This window comes from Oncorhynchus mykiss, chromosome 16 (assembly GCF_057628025.1).
Source record: "Oncorhynchus mykiss isolate SJ-2025 chromosome 16, ASM5762802v1, whole genome shotgun sequence".
NCBI lineage: Eukaryota > Metazoa > Chordata > Actinopteri > Salmoniformes > Salmonidae > Oncorhynchus > Oncorhynchus mykiss.
The window spans coordinates 54645767-54663753 of NC_143037.1; the positions used below are offsets into that span (position 1 = coordinate 54645767).

The window sequence follows — 17987 nt, forward strand, 5'->3', positions numbered from 1 at the left end:
TATTCCCAAATGTATTCTCAATTATTTTATTTTCTCTGTTACGCTGTGTGCTCTGAACTGATATGCATGATTGTTGCTGACACTCCGATGTTCAGAAGAATAATTAGTCTATAATGCGCATCACCGCGCGACGCTCAACTCAACAGTAGTGTGTAGCTGCTGGCAAAGCAATTCAAAGCCTATACTTCATCACTCAGAGTGCAACTTTCCAGTGCTACTATTTTTCCCATGTAGCCTATTGTTATTAAAACCAAATCAGATAGTAGAATAGTTGACCTATTTACCTGGTCAGCCTGTGTGTTGTATGTGAGAGAAATACTCCTCAAGGCGGAGGAAAACATGTATTTTGACAAGCGGTCAATGCACAACAATTCTTAATGCAATCGTGGGAAAACACTTTTGAAGACAGTTTTGGCCATTGTTAAGTCAAGAGGGGATCCCAGTCTTCCATTGCTACTACATTTATTTCTAAACTCCTTCAATTGCACAAGTGGCATTGTTTTTACAAATACAGTTGCAACCAGTGTTTCAAGCATTGTTAGGTGTAGCTTGTGGTAGAAATTCTATAGGAAGAGAGACTGCAGATTCTTACAAACAACAAATGTATTATAAGATTTGTAAAAACTAAAGCAATCAACCATAACTAAGAATAGTTCAGAGTTGAATGCTCAACGATCGGAGTTGTCTCTCTCCTCTTATAGAAAGTACATTCTTTAATCTTTGTGACAGTTAGCAGATGTGCAGAAACAGGCCCTGGGAAAATAGTTTTTAAAAGAAATTGAGCTCTTCTGTGTAGATCAAGAGAGCTAATATCGCCACCATCCTCTGTTCCTACTGCCGATCGTAAACACAGGTCGTCACATACTGCCGTCGCGCCCAAGTGTCTCATAAATCTTAGATTTATGACTACAGTACCAGTTAAAGTTTGGACACACCTACTCATTCCAGGGTTTTTCTTTATTTTGAATATGATGTCTGGCAAGTTTCTTCGTCTTTTTACACCAATAACAAATTAACTATATACTGTACAACACAAAACCCTCAAAACAGTTTTAGCGATTGCTTCGTTGCGGCGTGATACAAAGTTGGACTATTTGTAAACATCATTCCTGCTCTCGCCCATGTATACTAACAATTTGAATATGTTACCTATTAGTATACACTGTCTTTGAATCTCGCAAGGATTATCCAACCCCAATACCAGCTCCAATTCTGTCGCCATGTAACATTATCCGGGTATTGTTACTGGTCCTATGGGTAGTAGTCTTATTGCTTTTGATTCTGTCCGTTTCCCCACTAAATATAATACTTTTCCTGTCGTACATTTAGCCAATTTCAACTCTATTGCCTCTACTCACTTTTCCAATGACCAACGGCCCCACACCTTAAACAGGGTGACTTTCACTGTGACTGTATTAACCACACACACGGCTGCCAAGAGAGCGGAATTGGATTCTACTCAAAACCTCCTTTACTATTTCATTCCAATGAAAAATGTTTCAAACCTCCCGCCAAAGCATACGTACAAATTTGATCAACATGCTCACATACCCAAGCTGTGTTCGAATACAATTACATACCGGCCATGTTCAACGGGTGTTGAGCATTAGTAAATTCAACAGTTAATCTGCGCTCTGGCACATTCAGACTAGAATGCTCTGAAATCGGAGCAGATAGCCAGAGCGAATTTACGAAGCACCCGATTTTACAATGTTCATTGAGAACGCACAATGACTATACCATTTATCTAAGCTAAGAATGACATAAATAATGAACGTTGGGTAGTTGGCATATAGTTAATATATCAATTTAACACTCAGAGTGCAAAATTGGGGCCCACTATACATGTTCGTGCACAGTAGGCTGTCTTTGGGTATGGTCCTTGTCAGCCAATTCTGTTCATAATATAAATCTCTTGTCAATGGTGAGAAATATGCGGTGCAATGTAAGCCAGTCTGTGACATAACTGCCTTTCTGTTTCCAACAGCTGCCAGCAGTTGAGGAAATTTTGCCAATAGAGTCATAATGCTCAATATCCTGTATGTCCCATGCATAGTACCAATCACATGTTGAGACCGTGTCAAACAGCATCATGAGATTACATGTCTCACGAGGCTGTACAACACTGAGGCCTTTTCCTTTGCAAAGAATATTAATCCCCAATTTACAGAAAAGTCTCTTCCTGACAAATTTACAGGACAACATGCAGAGTAAATTAATTGATGTATGTGTTATCAACTTTAACAGGTAGGGGCATCGTGAGCAACTATTTCATAGTCACTCCTGAGGCTCCCACAGTGCTGACTGATTCATTTGGCATGGGAGGTTCGGACATAGATTCAGAGTTTATGAAGGACATTGCAGCGCCAGTATCTACTAGAAAATGTATTAACTCACATTTGACGAAAAACCAAACCATCGGCTCCTCACGGGGGTTTAAAAAAATCTTGAAATGCTGTCCAAGGGTGTAAGTTGTCTCTACCTTGTGTCAGTCCATATGTGGGTTGTTTTCGGTGGAGGTCCGGTTTTCCAACATTCCCCCGCTGCCCCCTGTTAGTTAGATTCGTTTCAACATGTTCTGGCGAAATGTACCTCCTTTCCACTGTTGTAACAAGCAAAGTTCCTACCCAGTAGTGGTTGTCGTCCAGCCCGTCTGTCAGCACTGGCTTCCCCTCCCCTTTCCTCTACCCCTTCCTCTTCCCCTCTGTCCATCGTCCAAGCCAGAATCGATGTGTACGGAACGTATTTCCACTGCTCATGGGCCACCTCCTAGCTGTTTGCTGGTCCCGCAATTGTATCAGGTCTTGTTGGGGGTAGAGCTGCGGCTGGGGTGACAGCTTAGCGAGCTGCTGTCAGACAACCAGGGCTGGTGCAGTGGATACAGGGGTATAATAGGGGGGGTGGAAAGTCATTATCATCGACATCCCTGTTTCTTCTTCTTACTTTCTTTCACCAATATTCCTTTAACTTTCCTGTCTTTCGGCTTCCTTCTCCCACTTTCTAAACTTGCCCCAATCTATTTGACATTTCTTGCCTTTCTTGGTTTCCTTCAAACTTATCTAACTTCTTTCTACATTCTGCTAATAAAAAGGCACATTGAGTGAAGTTTTAAGGGAAAATATGCTACTTTGTGCCAGAGCGGTACCTGTACCAGAATGTCCCTGCCCCATTTATCTGCCAGTACCTTCACCGGTCCAATCAACGGAACGGGCAGACAAGGTTCTCCCTTACTGCTTTTGGCTCCCATTGTGAAACCTTGTCCAAACACACATACACACACACACAAAAAGCAATAGTGTTTAATTAGGAACGTCTTCCTTTCTTATAATTCAAATTATATACTACCGTTCAAAAGTATGTGGTCACTTAGAAATTACCTTGTTTATCATTAAAACACACATGAAATGAGTTGCAAAATGAATAGGAATATAGGCAAGATGTTGACAAGGTTATAAATTTAAAAAAAAATTAAATTTAACAAATAATTGTGTCCTTCAAACTTTGCTTTCGTCAAAGAAACCTCCATTTGCAGCAATTACAGCCCTGCAGACCTTTGGCATTCTAGTTGTTGATTTGTTGAGGTAATCTGAAGAGATTTCACCCCATGCTTCCTGAAGCACTTCCCACAAATTGGATTGGCTTGATGGGCACTTCTTACGTACGCTCAAGCTGCTCCCACAACAGCTCAATAGGGTTGAGATCCGGTGACTGTGCTGGCCACTCCATTATAGACAGAATACCAGCTGACTGCTTCTTCCCTAAATAGTTCTTGCATAGTTTGGAGCTGTGCTTTGGGTCATTGTCCTGTTGTAGGAGGGAATTGGCTCCAATTAACCGCTGTCCACAGGGTATGGAATGGCGTTGCAAAATGGAGTGATAGCCTTCCTTCAAGATTCCTTTTACCCTGTACGAATCTCCCACTTTACCACCACCAAAGCACCCCAGATAATCACATTGCCTCCACCATGCTTGACAGATGGCGTCAAGCACTCCTCCAGCATCTTTTCATTTTTTCTGTCTCACAAATGTTCTTCTTTGTGATCCAACCTCAAACTGAGATTCGTCTGTCCATAACACCAATTTCCAATCTTCCTCTGTCCTTTGTCTGTGTTCTTTTGCCCATCTTAATCTTTTATTTTTATTGGCCAGTCTGAGATATGGCTTTTTCTTTGCCACTCTGTCTAGAAGGCCAGCATCCCGGAGTCGCCTCTTCACTGTTGACGTTGAGGCTGGTGTTTTGTGGGTACTATTTAATGAAGCTGCCAGTTGAGGACTTGTGAGGCGTCTGTTTCTTAAACTAGAGACTCTAATGTACTTGTCCTCTTGCTCAGTTGGCCACTGGGGCCTCCCACTCTTTCTATTCTGGTTAGAGCCCGTTTGGGCTGTTCTTATTTTTACTATTTTCTACATTGTATAATTATAGTGAAGACATCAGAATTATGAAATAACACATATGGAATCATTTAGCAACCACAAAAGTGTTTTTTATATATTTGAGGTTCTTCAAATAGCTACTCTTTACCTTGATGGCAGCTTTGCACTCTTGACAGGGGTACTCTTAAGTGTACCCCTTTCACTGACCAGGATATAAGTTCTACTAAGCTATATGGAATTGTTTTAAGAAGGTAATACCAAGGATCATTTAGCTATTTGATTTAGAATTTTAAGACTCCTTGAAGTATAAAAAAAATAAATGAAAAGGTGATTTGAGGATAAATACATTTTGGCTTTACTGCTATTAGCCCATACAAACTCTTTGAATAACAGATAGACCCCCTCCCCCCCCCCCCCCCCAAACAATCTAAAGAAAGTTTGTTCTGAAGTGCCTGTCCTATATCTGAGAGATGTAAAGAAGATCAGGATACATTAAAAAAAAAATATATATATATATATATATATATAACCCCTTATTTTTGGCACGAAAGAGTGTACATGAATACTTTCATTCATTTATTTTTCAACTGGTGCTGGGGTACCTTCAGATGAGTCTTGTGAGGCCTGTGGGCATCCTAGAGCAAAACAAGTGACATGTTCGTGAGAGTCTCACCATCATATTAGTGTGTAGCCCAAACTGTTCAGACACTAGAGACGGAAGTTAGATCGGCTGTACCCACTTTAGAGCAAAACTGAGAACAACCATTGTGTTTGTGAGAGTCTAAATTTCCCATAGAGGGGTCATAATAGTTTGTAGGCCAAACCGATCAGATGCTACAGACGATTTTGTGAGAAGGACGATTTTTGGGAAGTCTTCTTTTTTTATTTGTTGTTATTATGCTAATTCTTTTTTAGCGGGAGCATGGACATCGACTTTAGGGGTTAAATGGGCAATTATGTCTTAAATGGCCAATGACATAGGCCTACTTTTATAATAAAAACCAAACAAATATAGTAAATCATAATTCAGAATTATATAACAATTATTAATAATAACAATCAGGATATCCAATTTTATTGGTCACATGTTCAGCAGATGTTAATGCGGGTGTAGCGAAATGCTTGTGTTTCTAGTTCCAACAGTGCAGTAATATCTAACAATTTCACAACAATAGACACAAATCTAAAGTAACGGAATGGAATTAAGAATATATACAGTGCCTTGCGAAAGTATTCGGCCCCCTTGAACTTTGCGACCTTTTGCCACATTTCAGGCTTCAAACATGAAGATATAAAACTGTATTTTTTTGTGAAGAATCAACAACAAGTGGGACACAATCATGAAGTGGAACGACATTTGTTGGATATTTCAAACTTTTTTAACAAATCAAAAACTGAAAAATTGGGCGTGCAAAATTATTCAGCCCCCTTAAGTTAATACTTTGTAGCACCACCTTTTGCTGCGATTACAGCTGTAAGTCGCTTGGGGTATGTCTCTATCAGTTTTGCACATCGAGAGACTGACATTTTTTCCCATTCCTCCTTGCAAAACAGCTCGAGCTCAGTGAGGTTGGATGGAGAGCATTTGTGAACAGCAGTTTTCAGTTCTTTCCACAGATTCTCGATTGGATTCAGGTCTGGACTTTGACTTGGCCATTCTAACACCTGGATATGTTCATTTTTGAACCATTCCATTGTAGATTTTGCTTTATGTTTTGGATCATTGTCTTGTTGGAAGACAAATCTCCGTCCCAGTCTCAGGTCTTTTGCAGACTCCATCAGGTTTTCTTCCAGAATGGTCCTGTATTTGGCTCCATCCATCTTCCCATCAATTTTAACCATCTTTCCTGTCCCTGCTGAAGAAAAGCAGGCCCAAACCATGATGCTGCCACCACCATGTTTGACAGTGGGGATGGTGTGTTCAGCTGTGTTGCTTTTACGCCAAACATAACGTTTTGCATTGTTGCCAAAAAGTTCAATTTTGGTTTCATCTGACCAGAGCACCTTCTTCCACATGTTTGGTGTGTCTCCCAGGTGGCTTGTGGCAAACTTTAAACGACACTTTTTATGGATATCTTTAAGAAATGGCTTTCTTCTTGCCACTCTTCCATAAAGGCCAGATTTGTGCAATATACGACTGATTGTTGTCCTATGGACAGAGTCTCCCACCTCAGCTGTAGATCTCTGCAGTTCATCCAGAGTGATCATGGGCCTCTTGGCTGCATCTCTGATCAGTCTTCTCCTTGTATGAGCTGAAAGTTTAGAGGGATGGCCAGGTCTTGGTAGATTTGCAGTGGTCTGATACTCCTTCCATTTCAATATTATCGCTTGCACAGTGCTCCTTGGAATGTTTAAAGCTTGGGAAATCTTTTTGTATCCAAATCCGGCTTTAAAATTCTTCACAACAGTATCTCGGACCTGCCTGGTGTTCCTTGTTCTTCATGATGCTCTCTGCGCTTTTAACGGACCTCTGAGACTATCACAGTGCAGGTGCATTTATACGGAGACTTGATTACACACAGGTGGATTGTATTTATCATCATTAGTCATTTAGGTCAACATTGGATCATTCAGAGATCCTCACTGAACTTCTGGAGAGAGTTTGCTGCACTGAAAGTAAAGGGGCTGAATAATTTTGCACGCCCAATTTTTCAGTTTTTGATTTGTTAAAAAAGTTTGAAATATCCAATAAATGTCGTTCCACTTCATGATTGTGTCCCACTTGTTGTTGATTCTTCACAAAAAAATACAGTTTTATATCTTTATGTTTGAAGCCTGAAATGTGGCAAAAGGTCGCAAAGTTCAAGGGGGCCGAATACTTTCGCAAGGCACTGTAAATATTTGAACGAGCAATGTCAGAGCTGCATAGACTAAGATACAGTAGAATATAATCGTGTATATACGTGTGAGTTGAGTAATGCAAAATATGTAAGCATTATTAAAGTGACTAGTGTTCCATTATAAAAGTGGCCAGTGACTTCAAGTCTTTGTATATAGGGCAGCAGCTTCTAAGGTGCTAGTGATGGCTATTTAACAGTCTGATGGCCTTGAGATAGAAGCTGTTTCTCAAAAAACAAAATATGGCAAAGTTGCCTAGAGGCTAGAAGCACGGCTGCCCTACATTTTCATGTGAAGTTGTGTCCAATGGAGTAAATGCAGATGTACATCGGCTGAAGCATGGTGTTTGTCCATGTTTTATAGCCACTACGCTGCATCAGTTGGGCTACAGGTGATAATTAGTGACGGGGGGGGAAAAATTGAAAGTTACATGTTGCAATATTTAAAAAGTGTGCTGTACCTGCGCCATCTTCTTTTGAAATGGTGAGCCAACATGTTTTCAGTGCTTTTACTTCCCTGACTATTGCTCTCATTTATCTATCTGCAACAGACACATATTGAGCAATATGTTTGGAACATCATTGCAATAAAATTGCAGTATCGAACCGCAATACATATATAATCGTGAGAATTCAGCCACCAATTGTGCAAGTTCTCCCACTTAAAAAGATGAGAGAGGCCTGTAATTTTCATCATAGGTACACTTCAACTATGACAGACAAAATTAGAGAGAAAAAATCCAGAAAATCACATTGTAGGATTTTTTATGAATTTATTTGCAAATCATGGTGGAAAATAAGTATTTGGTCACCTACAAACAAGCAAGATTTCTGGCTCTCACAGACCTGTAACTTTAAGAGACTCCTCTGTCCTCCACTCGTTACCTGTATTAATGGCACCTGTTTGAACTTGTTATCAGTATAAAAGACACCTGTCCACAACCTCAAACAGTCACACTCCAAACTCCACTATGGCCAAGACCAAAGAGCTGTCAAAGGACACCAGAAACAAAATTGTAGACCTGCACCAGGCTGGGAAGACTGAATCTACAATAGGTAAGCAGCTTGGTTTGAAGAAATCAACTGTGGGAGCAATTATTAGGAAATGGAAGACATACAAGACCACTGATAATCTCCCTCGATCTGGGGCTCCACGCAAGATCTCACCCCGTGGGGTCAAAATGATCACAAGAACGGTGAGCAAAAATCCCAGAACCACACAGGGGGACCTAGTAAATGACCTGCAGAGAGCAGGGACCAAAGTAACAAACGCCTACCGTCAGTAACACACTACGCCGCCGGGGACTAAAATCCTGCAGTGCCAGACGTGTCCCCCTGCTTAAGCCAGTACATGTCCAGGCCCGTCTGAAGTTTGCTAGAGAGCATTTGGATGATCCAGAAGAAGATTGGGAGAATGTCAGATGAATCCAAAATAGACTCGTCATGTTTGGAGGACAAAGAATGCTGAGTTGCATCCAAAGAACACCATACCTACTGTGAAGCATGGGGGTGGAAACATCATGCTTTTGGGCTGTTTTTATGCAAAGGGACCAGGATGACTGATCCGTGTAAAGGAAAGAATGAATGGGGCCATGTATCGTGAGATTTTGAGTGAAAATCTCCTTCCATCAGCCAGGGCATTGAAGATTAAACGTGGCTGGGTCTTTCAGCATGACAATGATCCCAAACACACCGCCCGGGCAACGAAGGAGTGGCTTCGTAAGAAGCATTTCAAGGTCCTGGAGTGGCCTAGCCAGTCTCCAGATCTCAACCCCATAGAAAATCTTTGGAGGGAGTTGAAAGTCCATGTTGCCCAGCAACATCCCCAAAACATCACTGCTCTATAGGAGATCTGCATGGAGGAATGGGCCAAAATACCAGCAACAGTGTGTGGAAAACCTTGTGAAGACTTACAGAAAACATTTGACCTCTGTCATTGCCAACAAAGGGTGGTATATAACAAAGTATTGAGAAACTTTTGTTATTGACCAAATACTTATTTTCCACCATAATTTGCAAATAAATGTATTAAAAATCCTTGTGCCTTGCAAAACTATTCAGACCCCTTGTTTTTTTTTCACATTTTGTGTTAAAGTAGTATTAAAATGGATTTAATTGTCATTTTTAGTCAACAATATTCACAATACTCTGTCAAAGTGGCATACAAAAATTGCTTAAAAACAAAACATGAATACAAAAATGCATAACTAAAATATATTAGTTGCATAAGAATTCAGCCCCATTGTTTAAGCAAGCCAAAATTAGTTCAGGAGTAAAAAGTTACATGGACTCACTCTTAGGGTTTGACATGATTTTTTAAATGACTAACCCTTCCTCTGTCCACAATACATTTCAAGCATAGGTTCAACTACAAAGACCAGGGAGCTTTTCAAAAGCTTCAAAGAAGAACAGTGATTGGTAGATGGGTAACAATAACACAATTGAATATCTCTTTAAGCATGGTCAAGGTAATAATCATGCTGTGAATTATGTATTAAGCTACCCAGACAGAGTGAAAAGAACACAAATGCACAGAATAAGAGTATTTTTTTTGCGGTAATTGAGAACACACATATAGGAACACTTGATCTCGCACGCCCAACAAAAGATAAGAAAGGTAGAATACTGAACATAAATCAGCAAAAAGTAGGTTATTAGAGTTTAACTATTCCATTTAATACAATAGATAATGAATAGCCTACAAAACAAAGACAAACGTTTTGAAATAATCTGGCATAAATTTGATAGAGGCGGGACAATTTGCGTTATCAATATTTATTTTCCAGTCAATGCTGGAGCCTAAATGATAGCCTATTATGTTTAGGAAGTTCATGTCCATGGAAAAAACGACTGTGCAGGGCCCACAATGCAGCTCTCTACCATAGAGTATATGGTGTAGCATAGTGTATACCAGTCTCCATTTGTTTTGAATATACACTGAACAAAAATACAAACGCAACATACAACAATTTCAAAGATTTTACTGAGTTACAGTTCATATCAGGAAATCAGTCAATTTAAATAAATTCATTAGTTTCTAATCTATGGATTTCACATGACTGGGAATAAAGATATGCATCTGTTGGTCACAGATGCCTTAAAAAAAAAGTAGGGGAGTGGTAGCCTCCATTTGCCTCATGCAGCACGACACACCTCATTTGCATAGAGTTGCTCAGCCTGTTGATTGTGGCCTGTTGAATGTTGTTCCATTCCTCTTTAGTAGCTGTGAGAAGTTGCTGGATATTGGCGGGAACTGGAACACGCAGTCGTACACATCAATCCAAAGCATACCAAACATACTCAATAGGTGACATGTTTGGTGAACATGCAGGCCATGGAAGAACTGGGACATTTTCAGCTTCCAGGAATTGTGTACAGATCCTTGTGACATGGGTCTGTGCATTATCATGCTGAAACATGAGGTGATGGCAGTGGATGAATGGCACGACAATGGGCCTCAGGATCTCGTCACGGTATCTTTGTGCATTCAAATTGCCATTGATAAAATGTAATTGTGTTTGTTGTCCTTAGCTTATGCATGTCCATACAATAACCCCACCGCCACCATGGGGTACTCTGTTCACAACGTTGACATCAGCAAACCACTCTCCCACACAACGCCATACACGCTGTCTGCCATCTGCCCGGTACAGTTGAAACCAGGATTCATCCGTGAAGAGCACACTCCTCCAGTGGCCATCTGCATTGCTTGCTGTTGGGGGCTTTTGGCTGGGTTTCTGTATAGCACTTTGTGACATCGGCTGATGTAAAAAGGGCTTTATAAATACATATTATTGATTGATCGAAGGTGAGCATTTGCCCATTGAAGTCGGTAACCATGCCAAACTGCAGGTAAGTCAAGAACCTGGTGAGGACAATGAGCACGCTTCCCTGAGACAGTTTCTGACAGTTTGTGCAGAAATACTTTAGTTGTGCAAATCTACAGTTTCATCTGCTGTCCGGGTGGCTGGTTTCAGACAATCCCGCAGGTGAAGAAGGTGGCTGTGGAGGTCCTGGGCTGACGTGGTTACACGTAGTCTGCAGTTGTGAGCTGGTTGGGCTTACTGCCAAATTTTCAAAAACGACGTTGGCCCATTGAACATTGGACGCTGAACATTCAATTCTCTGGTAACCGCTCTGGTGGACATTCCTACAGTCAGCATGCCAATTGCAAGCTCCCTCAACTTGAGACATCTGTGGCATTGTTTTGTGACAAAACTACACATTTTAAAGTGGCCTTTTCTAGTACCCAGCACAAGGTGCACCTAATGATCATACTGTTTAATCAGCTTTTTTATATGCCACACCTGTCAGATGGATTGATTATCTTGGCAAAGGAGACATGCTCATTAACAGGGATGTAAATGAATTTGTGCACAACATTTTAGAGAAATAGTTTTTTTGTGCGTATGGCACATTTCTGTGATCTTTTATTTCAGCTCATGAAACTTTTGACCAACACTTTACAAGTTGCGTTTATATTTTTGTTCAGTGTAGTATTGTGTTGTGCAGCCAAAGCTACTGATGGCAGATGCAAATTATAAAATACTATTACGATCATAATGATCGCCAAAACACTGGTATTATGTTGACAAATTGTTGCTTTAAAAACAAGCAATGAAAATGATAATTGCACTGAGTGTGTCAGCCTTTTTAAGTTGGAATGAAAGTGGTAAGTTAGCAACTTACCTGATATTTGGTTTGGGGGAGTGCCAACAGTTTGAAGATGTTCTCCCATGCTCCTTTGTGTTTCCAGGACATTTCAGTGATTGGGAAGAGTGGGCGTTCGTTCAGCTGGAGTCCAGACATCGTTCTGCTGCTGCTGTTTGATGGTGCCCTGTTCCACCTGCAGAGTGTCACCGCCTACGCCCTCATGGGACGCATCTCTCCCGTCACCTTTAGGTAAGAGTCTGATTCACACAGGCAGGGGGCATCTCAATACAGTTAGCCATTATTCCCATCAGTTATTTTACCTCAGTACAGATGAAGGAAAGTAGATAAGGATAGAGAGCCACGTGAGTTTATTGAGATGCCCCCCCCCCCCAGCCACTCACTTTCAGGTGGGACTATTGCACTTTCAGGTGGCACTATTATCCTTGACAGTCATTGCATTTAGACAGGCAGACAGTCTGTCAGACAGAAGCCACATTCAATAAATATTTAGTGCGGCCTGCAGCAGCGTCTAACACCCTCCCCTTGCCTCCACAGTGTAGCCAGCACAGTGAAGCACGCCCTGTCTGTCTGGCTGAGCATCATCTTGTTCAGTAACCACATCACGGTGCTCAGCGCTGCTGGCACGGCCCTGGTGTTTGTGGGCGTGCTGCTGTACAACAAGGCCAAGCAGTTTCAGAGACACACCTTAAAGGCCCTGGCCCACGCCCAGGCTCAGGGCCACAACTACAAACCACTACTGCAGGATCACAAGCTCAAAGCATCGGACCGATAGACTCCCCAGGAGACCAAGGGGGGAGAGACCAGAGGTCTCTTCTCTCTAACTTTGATCATGTAGAACCTGATACGCAGACGATTTGACTAGACCATGTTTTGACTCGCGCCAGCATTATGACGAATGAGGGAAGTCAATGGTCAACAGCACGGTAGAAGGATCTGTCACTCAAGTGAGGTTTCGTTTAGTAGGAATGGTCCATTTGAGAGGCTGGTTTCTCTTGAGGTTTCATTCGGCCTCACTTTGAGGCATTCTCTGATACCTATGTGAACTTGTCTTAGTGTGTGGTCTGACCGCGGACCACTGTTTCACAGTGGACTGGTGCAGCAGGTGTGAGCAAACTTTTTGGCTTGAGGGCCACATCCGGATTTCTAAATTGAACGGGGGCCACACAGATTTATTTTTGACTGATATGTTTGTCAAAATCCATTTTTGTGCCAGAAACATTCCAGTTATTTTTAAAATGTAGGTCAATTTATATTTCGACATACTTTCTATCTAGTTTTAGACGTTCAAGTGTGGCCTGGAGTGTTATTTATTTAATTTTTTTTACCCAAAACAATTTCCCCCCTCCCCAAAAAACTACTTATTTTAATTTGTTTATTTTTTACCTCCTGTGGGTCGGATTGAATGGGCTCATGGGCCAGATCCGGCCAGGCCGTAGTTTGCCCAGCCCCGGGGCCTCATTTATCAAAGTTGCATGCGCACAAAAAAAGACTCAACTTTCCTGCGCCAGTTAGGCCTCAAAGTTTGGTGTTTATCCATTTTGAAGTTGACGGGAAAGTGTGAGTATCTCCACGCAAATCTCAGGCCAAGCGTACACACTACTTCTAATGGTTGATCAACTATATTGCAAGCAAATATTATCATTTCTTTCTCGTCTGAGTGTGCCAGAACGCAGAAAAACTGATGAATTTACGAACGCTCAACACCCGTTATATGGAATATGGCCGGTGTCGGTAAACGTCGGCAAAAGAGCATAATTAAATTGTTGCCAGCAGCACAGTTACAGTCACCAACCCTCTGGATAACATGAAAACAGCCTAACCAGCTCTGCTAGGACCAGTAAAATGGTCAGAGTGAGGTGTTCTCTCATTTGTGTCTGGAAATAGTTAGCAAGCTAGCCAAAATTAGCCAGTTAGCTTGGGTGCTTGACTGCCATTGTGTGGTCAGAAAGCTCGGATCAACCCTACTGCTTGGCCAGAACGTCCAGTGTGCACTCTTGAGAGCGAAACTCTCTGAATTTACGAACGTACAATCTGACAACTCTCTGAATTTACGATCGCCCTCTGAGCGCCCCCTCTGACACTCTAGATTGAATTTATGAACACACCCTTAATCTCCGAGCATATACCAAGGCAGGCGATAGAAACACAATCACGTGTTTATGAACAAAATATTGAACAAGAATTTATATTTTTAATGGAAGTGTGGGCTGCATTTAATTTTAAATTGTTCAATAGACAATAAATCTTGCAAAATGTGCGACAAGTGTTTGGCACTCGCTATAGGCGGTATGCATTTTTTGTAAAGAAATGTCACTACAAAAGATTAAAACATTCTGCCCACACCTCTACAGAAATGTGATCACATTTGCCATTGAGCTTTCTTTTGCAACTATCATGGCCCAGTTCCAACATCTCCAAATCAAACAGCAAATTAAGGCGTTGTTGTTACCATAAGTGAATCAATACGTTTTACAGGCAGGGTTGTTCACGAACTCACAAATTATAGTGTATCAATGAAAACATGATTATGTTCCGTGCCACAGTTTGATAAATCTCAATAATTTTGTTGCACAGGCAAATCGGGGCCGTACTACCGCATTTCAGCCCCCAGAATTGTTTTAAATAATAATAATTCTGTTTAATAATGCTAAACAAGTTTTAAAGCTAATTTCCTGCAATTCTACACTATTTGACATGGGTCAGTGATAAATGTGCTCTTCTATAGCTCATCTCATGCTATTGGTCACATTTTCTCCATGAGGCTGAGAGAAGATTTTGCAGTTTAAAGCATATTTCCTGCAATTGTACATATTTGTTCTATCATATGCATATGCTATCTGGGGGGCCCCTGACCTCCAGGGGACCCACAACCCAAAAAAGGTTAGGGGCCCCTGGGCATGTGCCCTGTTTGACCGTTTGGTAATCCAGCCCTGACGTAAATCCTAGAATCTCCCAAGTATGCCAAAATTGAGTAAGAAATGTATGTATAGTTGATAAATGAGGCCCCTGGTCTGGTGTGTTTAAACAGGCACTCGGCCAGATGACCAGATCTTCACTTCACTGTTACACTGTCAATTCCTTTTGTTGTTTCATTCCTTCGCCTGTTTTCAAATAATGTGAAAACTCAGGATTTCTCTACATGTTCATTGGTGGAAGTGGTTCAATACAAGTCTATTTTTTCTGCATACTTGCCTTTTAGGATTTTATTTTTTCCATTGGTCTTAAAAAAAAATGGTTATAGGCACATATTCTCGTTGACAAAACGGCTTTATTCTCCCGATTTCATTAGCCACCGTCCATCATAATGTAGAACAGTTAAGGCATTTATTAATTCCAATAGGGCATTAGCTCAGCTGTTTACCAACTAGTCACAAGTGAAAAGCAAATATTTGAGGCATTAGCCTGGCTACAAAGGTGTGTCTTACCCTCAGGGGAGAAGAGGTAGGGAGAGTAATGTTTATTTGTTTTTCCAAAGCTCACTTTTGACACTGAACTTCTCACAGCAATGTGAAATATTTGAAAGACTGGAGTGCAGTCTGCAGAGATCATATCATCTGCAGTTCTTATAAATTCACCTATAAAAAAAATATTCTCAAAGCTTTCTCTGATACTATTGTTTGTTCTTTTTCTTGCACGAAACCTGAAAGGTTCCTTCAGTTTATTTATAGATTGATTTGGTATGTTGTGGCATTGTGTAGCCTTCCACACCCATGTCTTACTTTATGTGCCACATTGAATCCTGTTATTCACTATGAGTTAGTTGAATATTTGGTTTAAAAGGGACTTCACTGTAAAGTGCCAATGACTTGGTGTACTTTATTTAAAGTGCTGTAATACAAGTACTGTACATGAAACTGTTATTTGTCTTGAGTACATTCCTTTGTCTTTGCATTCTTTTTTAACAGCGCATTTAATTTTAGTTGTGAAACGCCCAAGGTCTCAACCATTTTAACCATTTCCTCTGTAATTTCTATATATTACCATTTGGGTGATAAAATCTAATATTTGCATTAAACAAGCTCAATTATATAAATTCTGTTGAGGAATCTACAAGTACTGGTTTATTCCACTGCCTGCCTGTAGACAGAGAATAAGCGAGCAGACAGTGGGTGTACATCTCCTGCATTCTATCCTGGTTCTCGTCCTTGCCTTGTAACTGAATAATACCGGCATAACCAGGTGTGACTTTCCTCGCTATTTTAGCAATTAAGCACCAGGGAGAAACAAAAACCAGCAGTACATCGGCCCCCAAGGACGGGCATATTCATTCCAGAAACCGTTTAAGAACTAATCGGAAGCAAAATAAATTAAAACAAGATTTTCTATTGGACAAATGTAGGTAGGTCCCTCTGTTCTATTTGATTCCATTTGAAAAAATCCCCAAAATCGGCATAATGAATACGCCCCTGGAGTTGTGCACCCCTGACACAGCCGGAATTCAACCCTTGCAGATTTTTTGGGTGTGTTTGATTTACACCCCAGAGTATCCTGGATAGATGGAGTTGCCAACTTAATTAGAAAATGGCAGTCCTGTGGGTTGAAAGAGCTAGGCGCAAGGATTGAAATCCAACCTAATCTTATTCAACCTCTCTATTGAGCTTAGGTTTAGTGAAACTGGATCTCATTTTTGTCCTTTGTCTACAGTGAAAGTGTGGTCAGTTGGATAGGATAAAGCAAAACTACAGAACTGACTACATTTTGTAAGGGGAAGCTGACATAAAAAGGAAATGTGTCTGTTTGCTTGAGTGAATGGCACTGGCATTTCCTTGGTTTTGTTATAGTGTGGTGCTTTTCTCAGACTAACAACAAGTTCAGCAAAGGAAAGTTCCCAATATGTGGATGCCTCAGGTTTGGACAGATCATTTATGTGAATTTGACTAGAATGTAATCTTATGTTCCCTGACTATTGTAATCAATCAATGTTTATAGCTACAAGTTGAAAGTTATTTCTGACTCCTGTTGACTGATTTTTTTTTTCTTAATTATTTTACAAGTGCCACTTTACTTGCACATGAATTGTTCCTTTAGGGCTGTTTCTCTGAATTCATGTTCTTGCCAAAATGTGATTTTCACTGATGGTCCAGTGTTGATATGATTACTGCAATTAAGATATTTACTGTAGACTTCAAAATGTTTAACCGATGGGGTATATCGAAGGCTACATAATTTCTACTGTTAAGTGAAATTCTCACCAGGTGACCTTTTTTCATCTCATTCTCTGAGAATTTGCTCAGAACCTCGTTTTTTGGTTGTATTTTCTAAGTACTGTATCACTCATAAAACAGAGGCCTCTGTCGTTTTTTAAAATAAACCTGTGGACTAAGATTTCATGTTGATGCATTCCCCAAAATGATTGTGTTGGTTGTCATATGAACCAGACATAGTTTTACACTGATTTATCACCACTTTTCTAATTTAATAGCAATATGTCACAATTCACAATATTATACCTCTCAAAATCTGTGAGTCACAAGGATGAAAGGGAAAAGTATTGTGTAGGAGTACGCAGAGATTGACATTCAAGTCTGAAAGGCACTTAACCATCGGGCAAGACAGGAGTTTTGGCTGCCTGAAGGTTATGATCATTTGCCGAAAATGTAAATTAGCTATTTACTTGCAGAAATGCCATATATTGTCTGCCTTGCACCTAAATATAGGGTAACAATCAAAAAAATAATAATCACCTACTCAATGGGGCAACCTCAGGGCAGGCTTGCACGACTACTCAATTCACTTGCCCCAGGCAATAGGGCAACCCTTAATTTCAATTCCTGGTAAGGGATGGAAATATATCAAAATAGACCTACTGCTAATATAACAAAAAATGTATTGTGAAAAGGGGAAATGTTCATTAAAATTGTCAGTGAGGATGCTAATTGTATATTTTGGGGAGCTGTTCATGTGAATTTTATCTGAGATGTAATGTTTAATAATCGATAATGTTATGCACATGATTAATAAAATATATTTTTCTTCCGCATTTATATTGTTTTTTGTTTGCTTGTACTGTATCTGTCGTTTTGCACCTAGAAACAGTTTCAAGTCCTGTCCAGGTGATAGCAGTAAGGTGTTCTCTTAGCTTTAAAAACCAGCGAAGAAATA

General features: G+C 40.5%; 1 protein-coding gene across 3 annotated transcripts in view; it reads left to right on the forward strand.

Annotated features, from left to right (window-relative positions):
- LOC110492227 (solute carrier family 35 member E2A) overlaps nt 1-17865 on the forward strand; it is a 39297-nt gene extending 21432 nt beyond the window's left edge. For all 3 annotated transcript variants that reach the window (XM_021566359.3, XM_021566360.3, XM_021566357.3), the window contains 2 exons: nt 11968-12113; nt 12420-17865. In XM_021566359.3, the coding sequence (XP_021422034.2) occupies nt 11968-12113; nt 12420-12657 (384 nt within the window). In that variant the 3' untranslated portion in view covers nt 12658-17865. The remainder of the gene's footprint in view (nt 1-11967; nt 12114-12419) is intronic.
- The last annotated feature ends 122 nt before the right edge of the window (nt 17866-17987 follow it).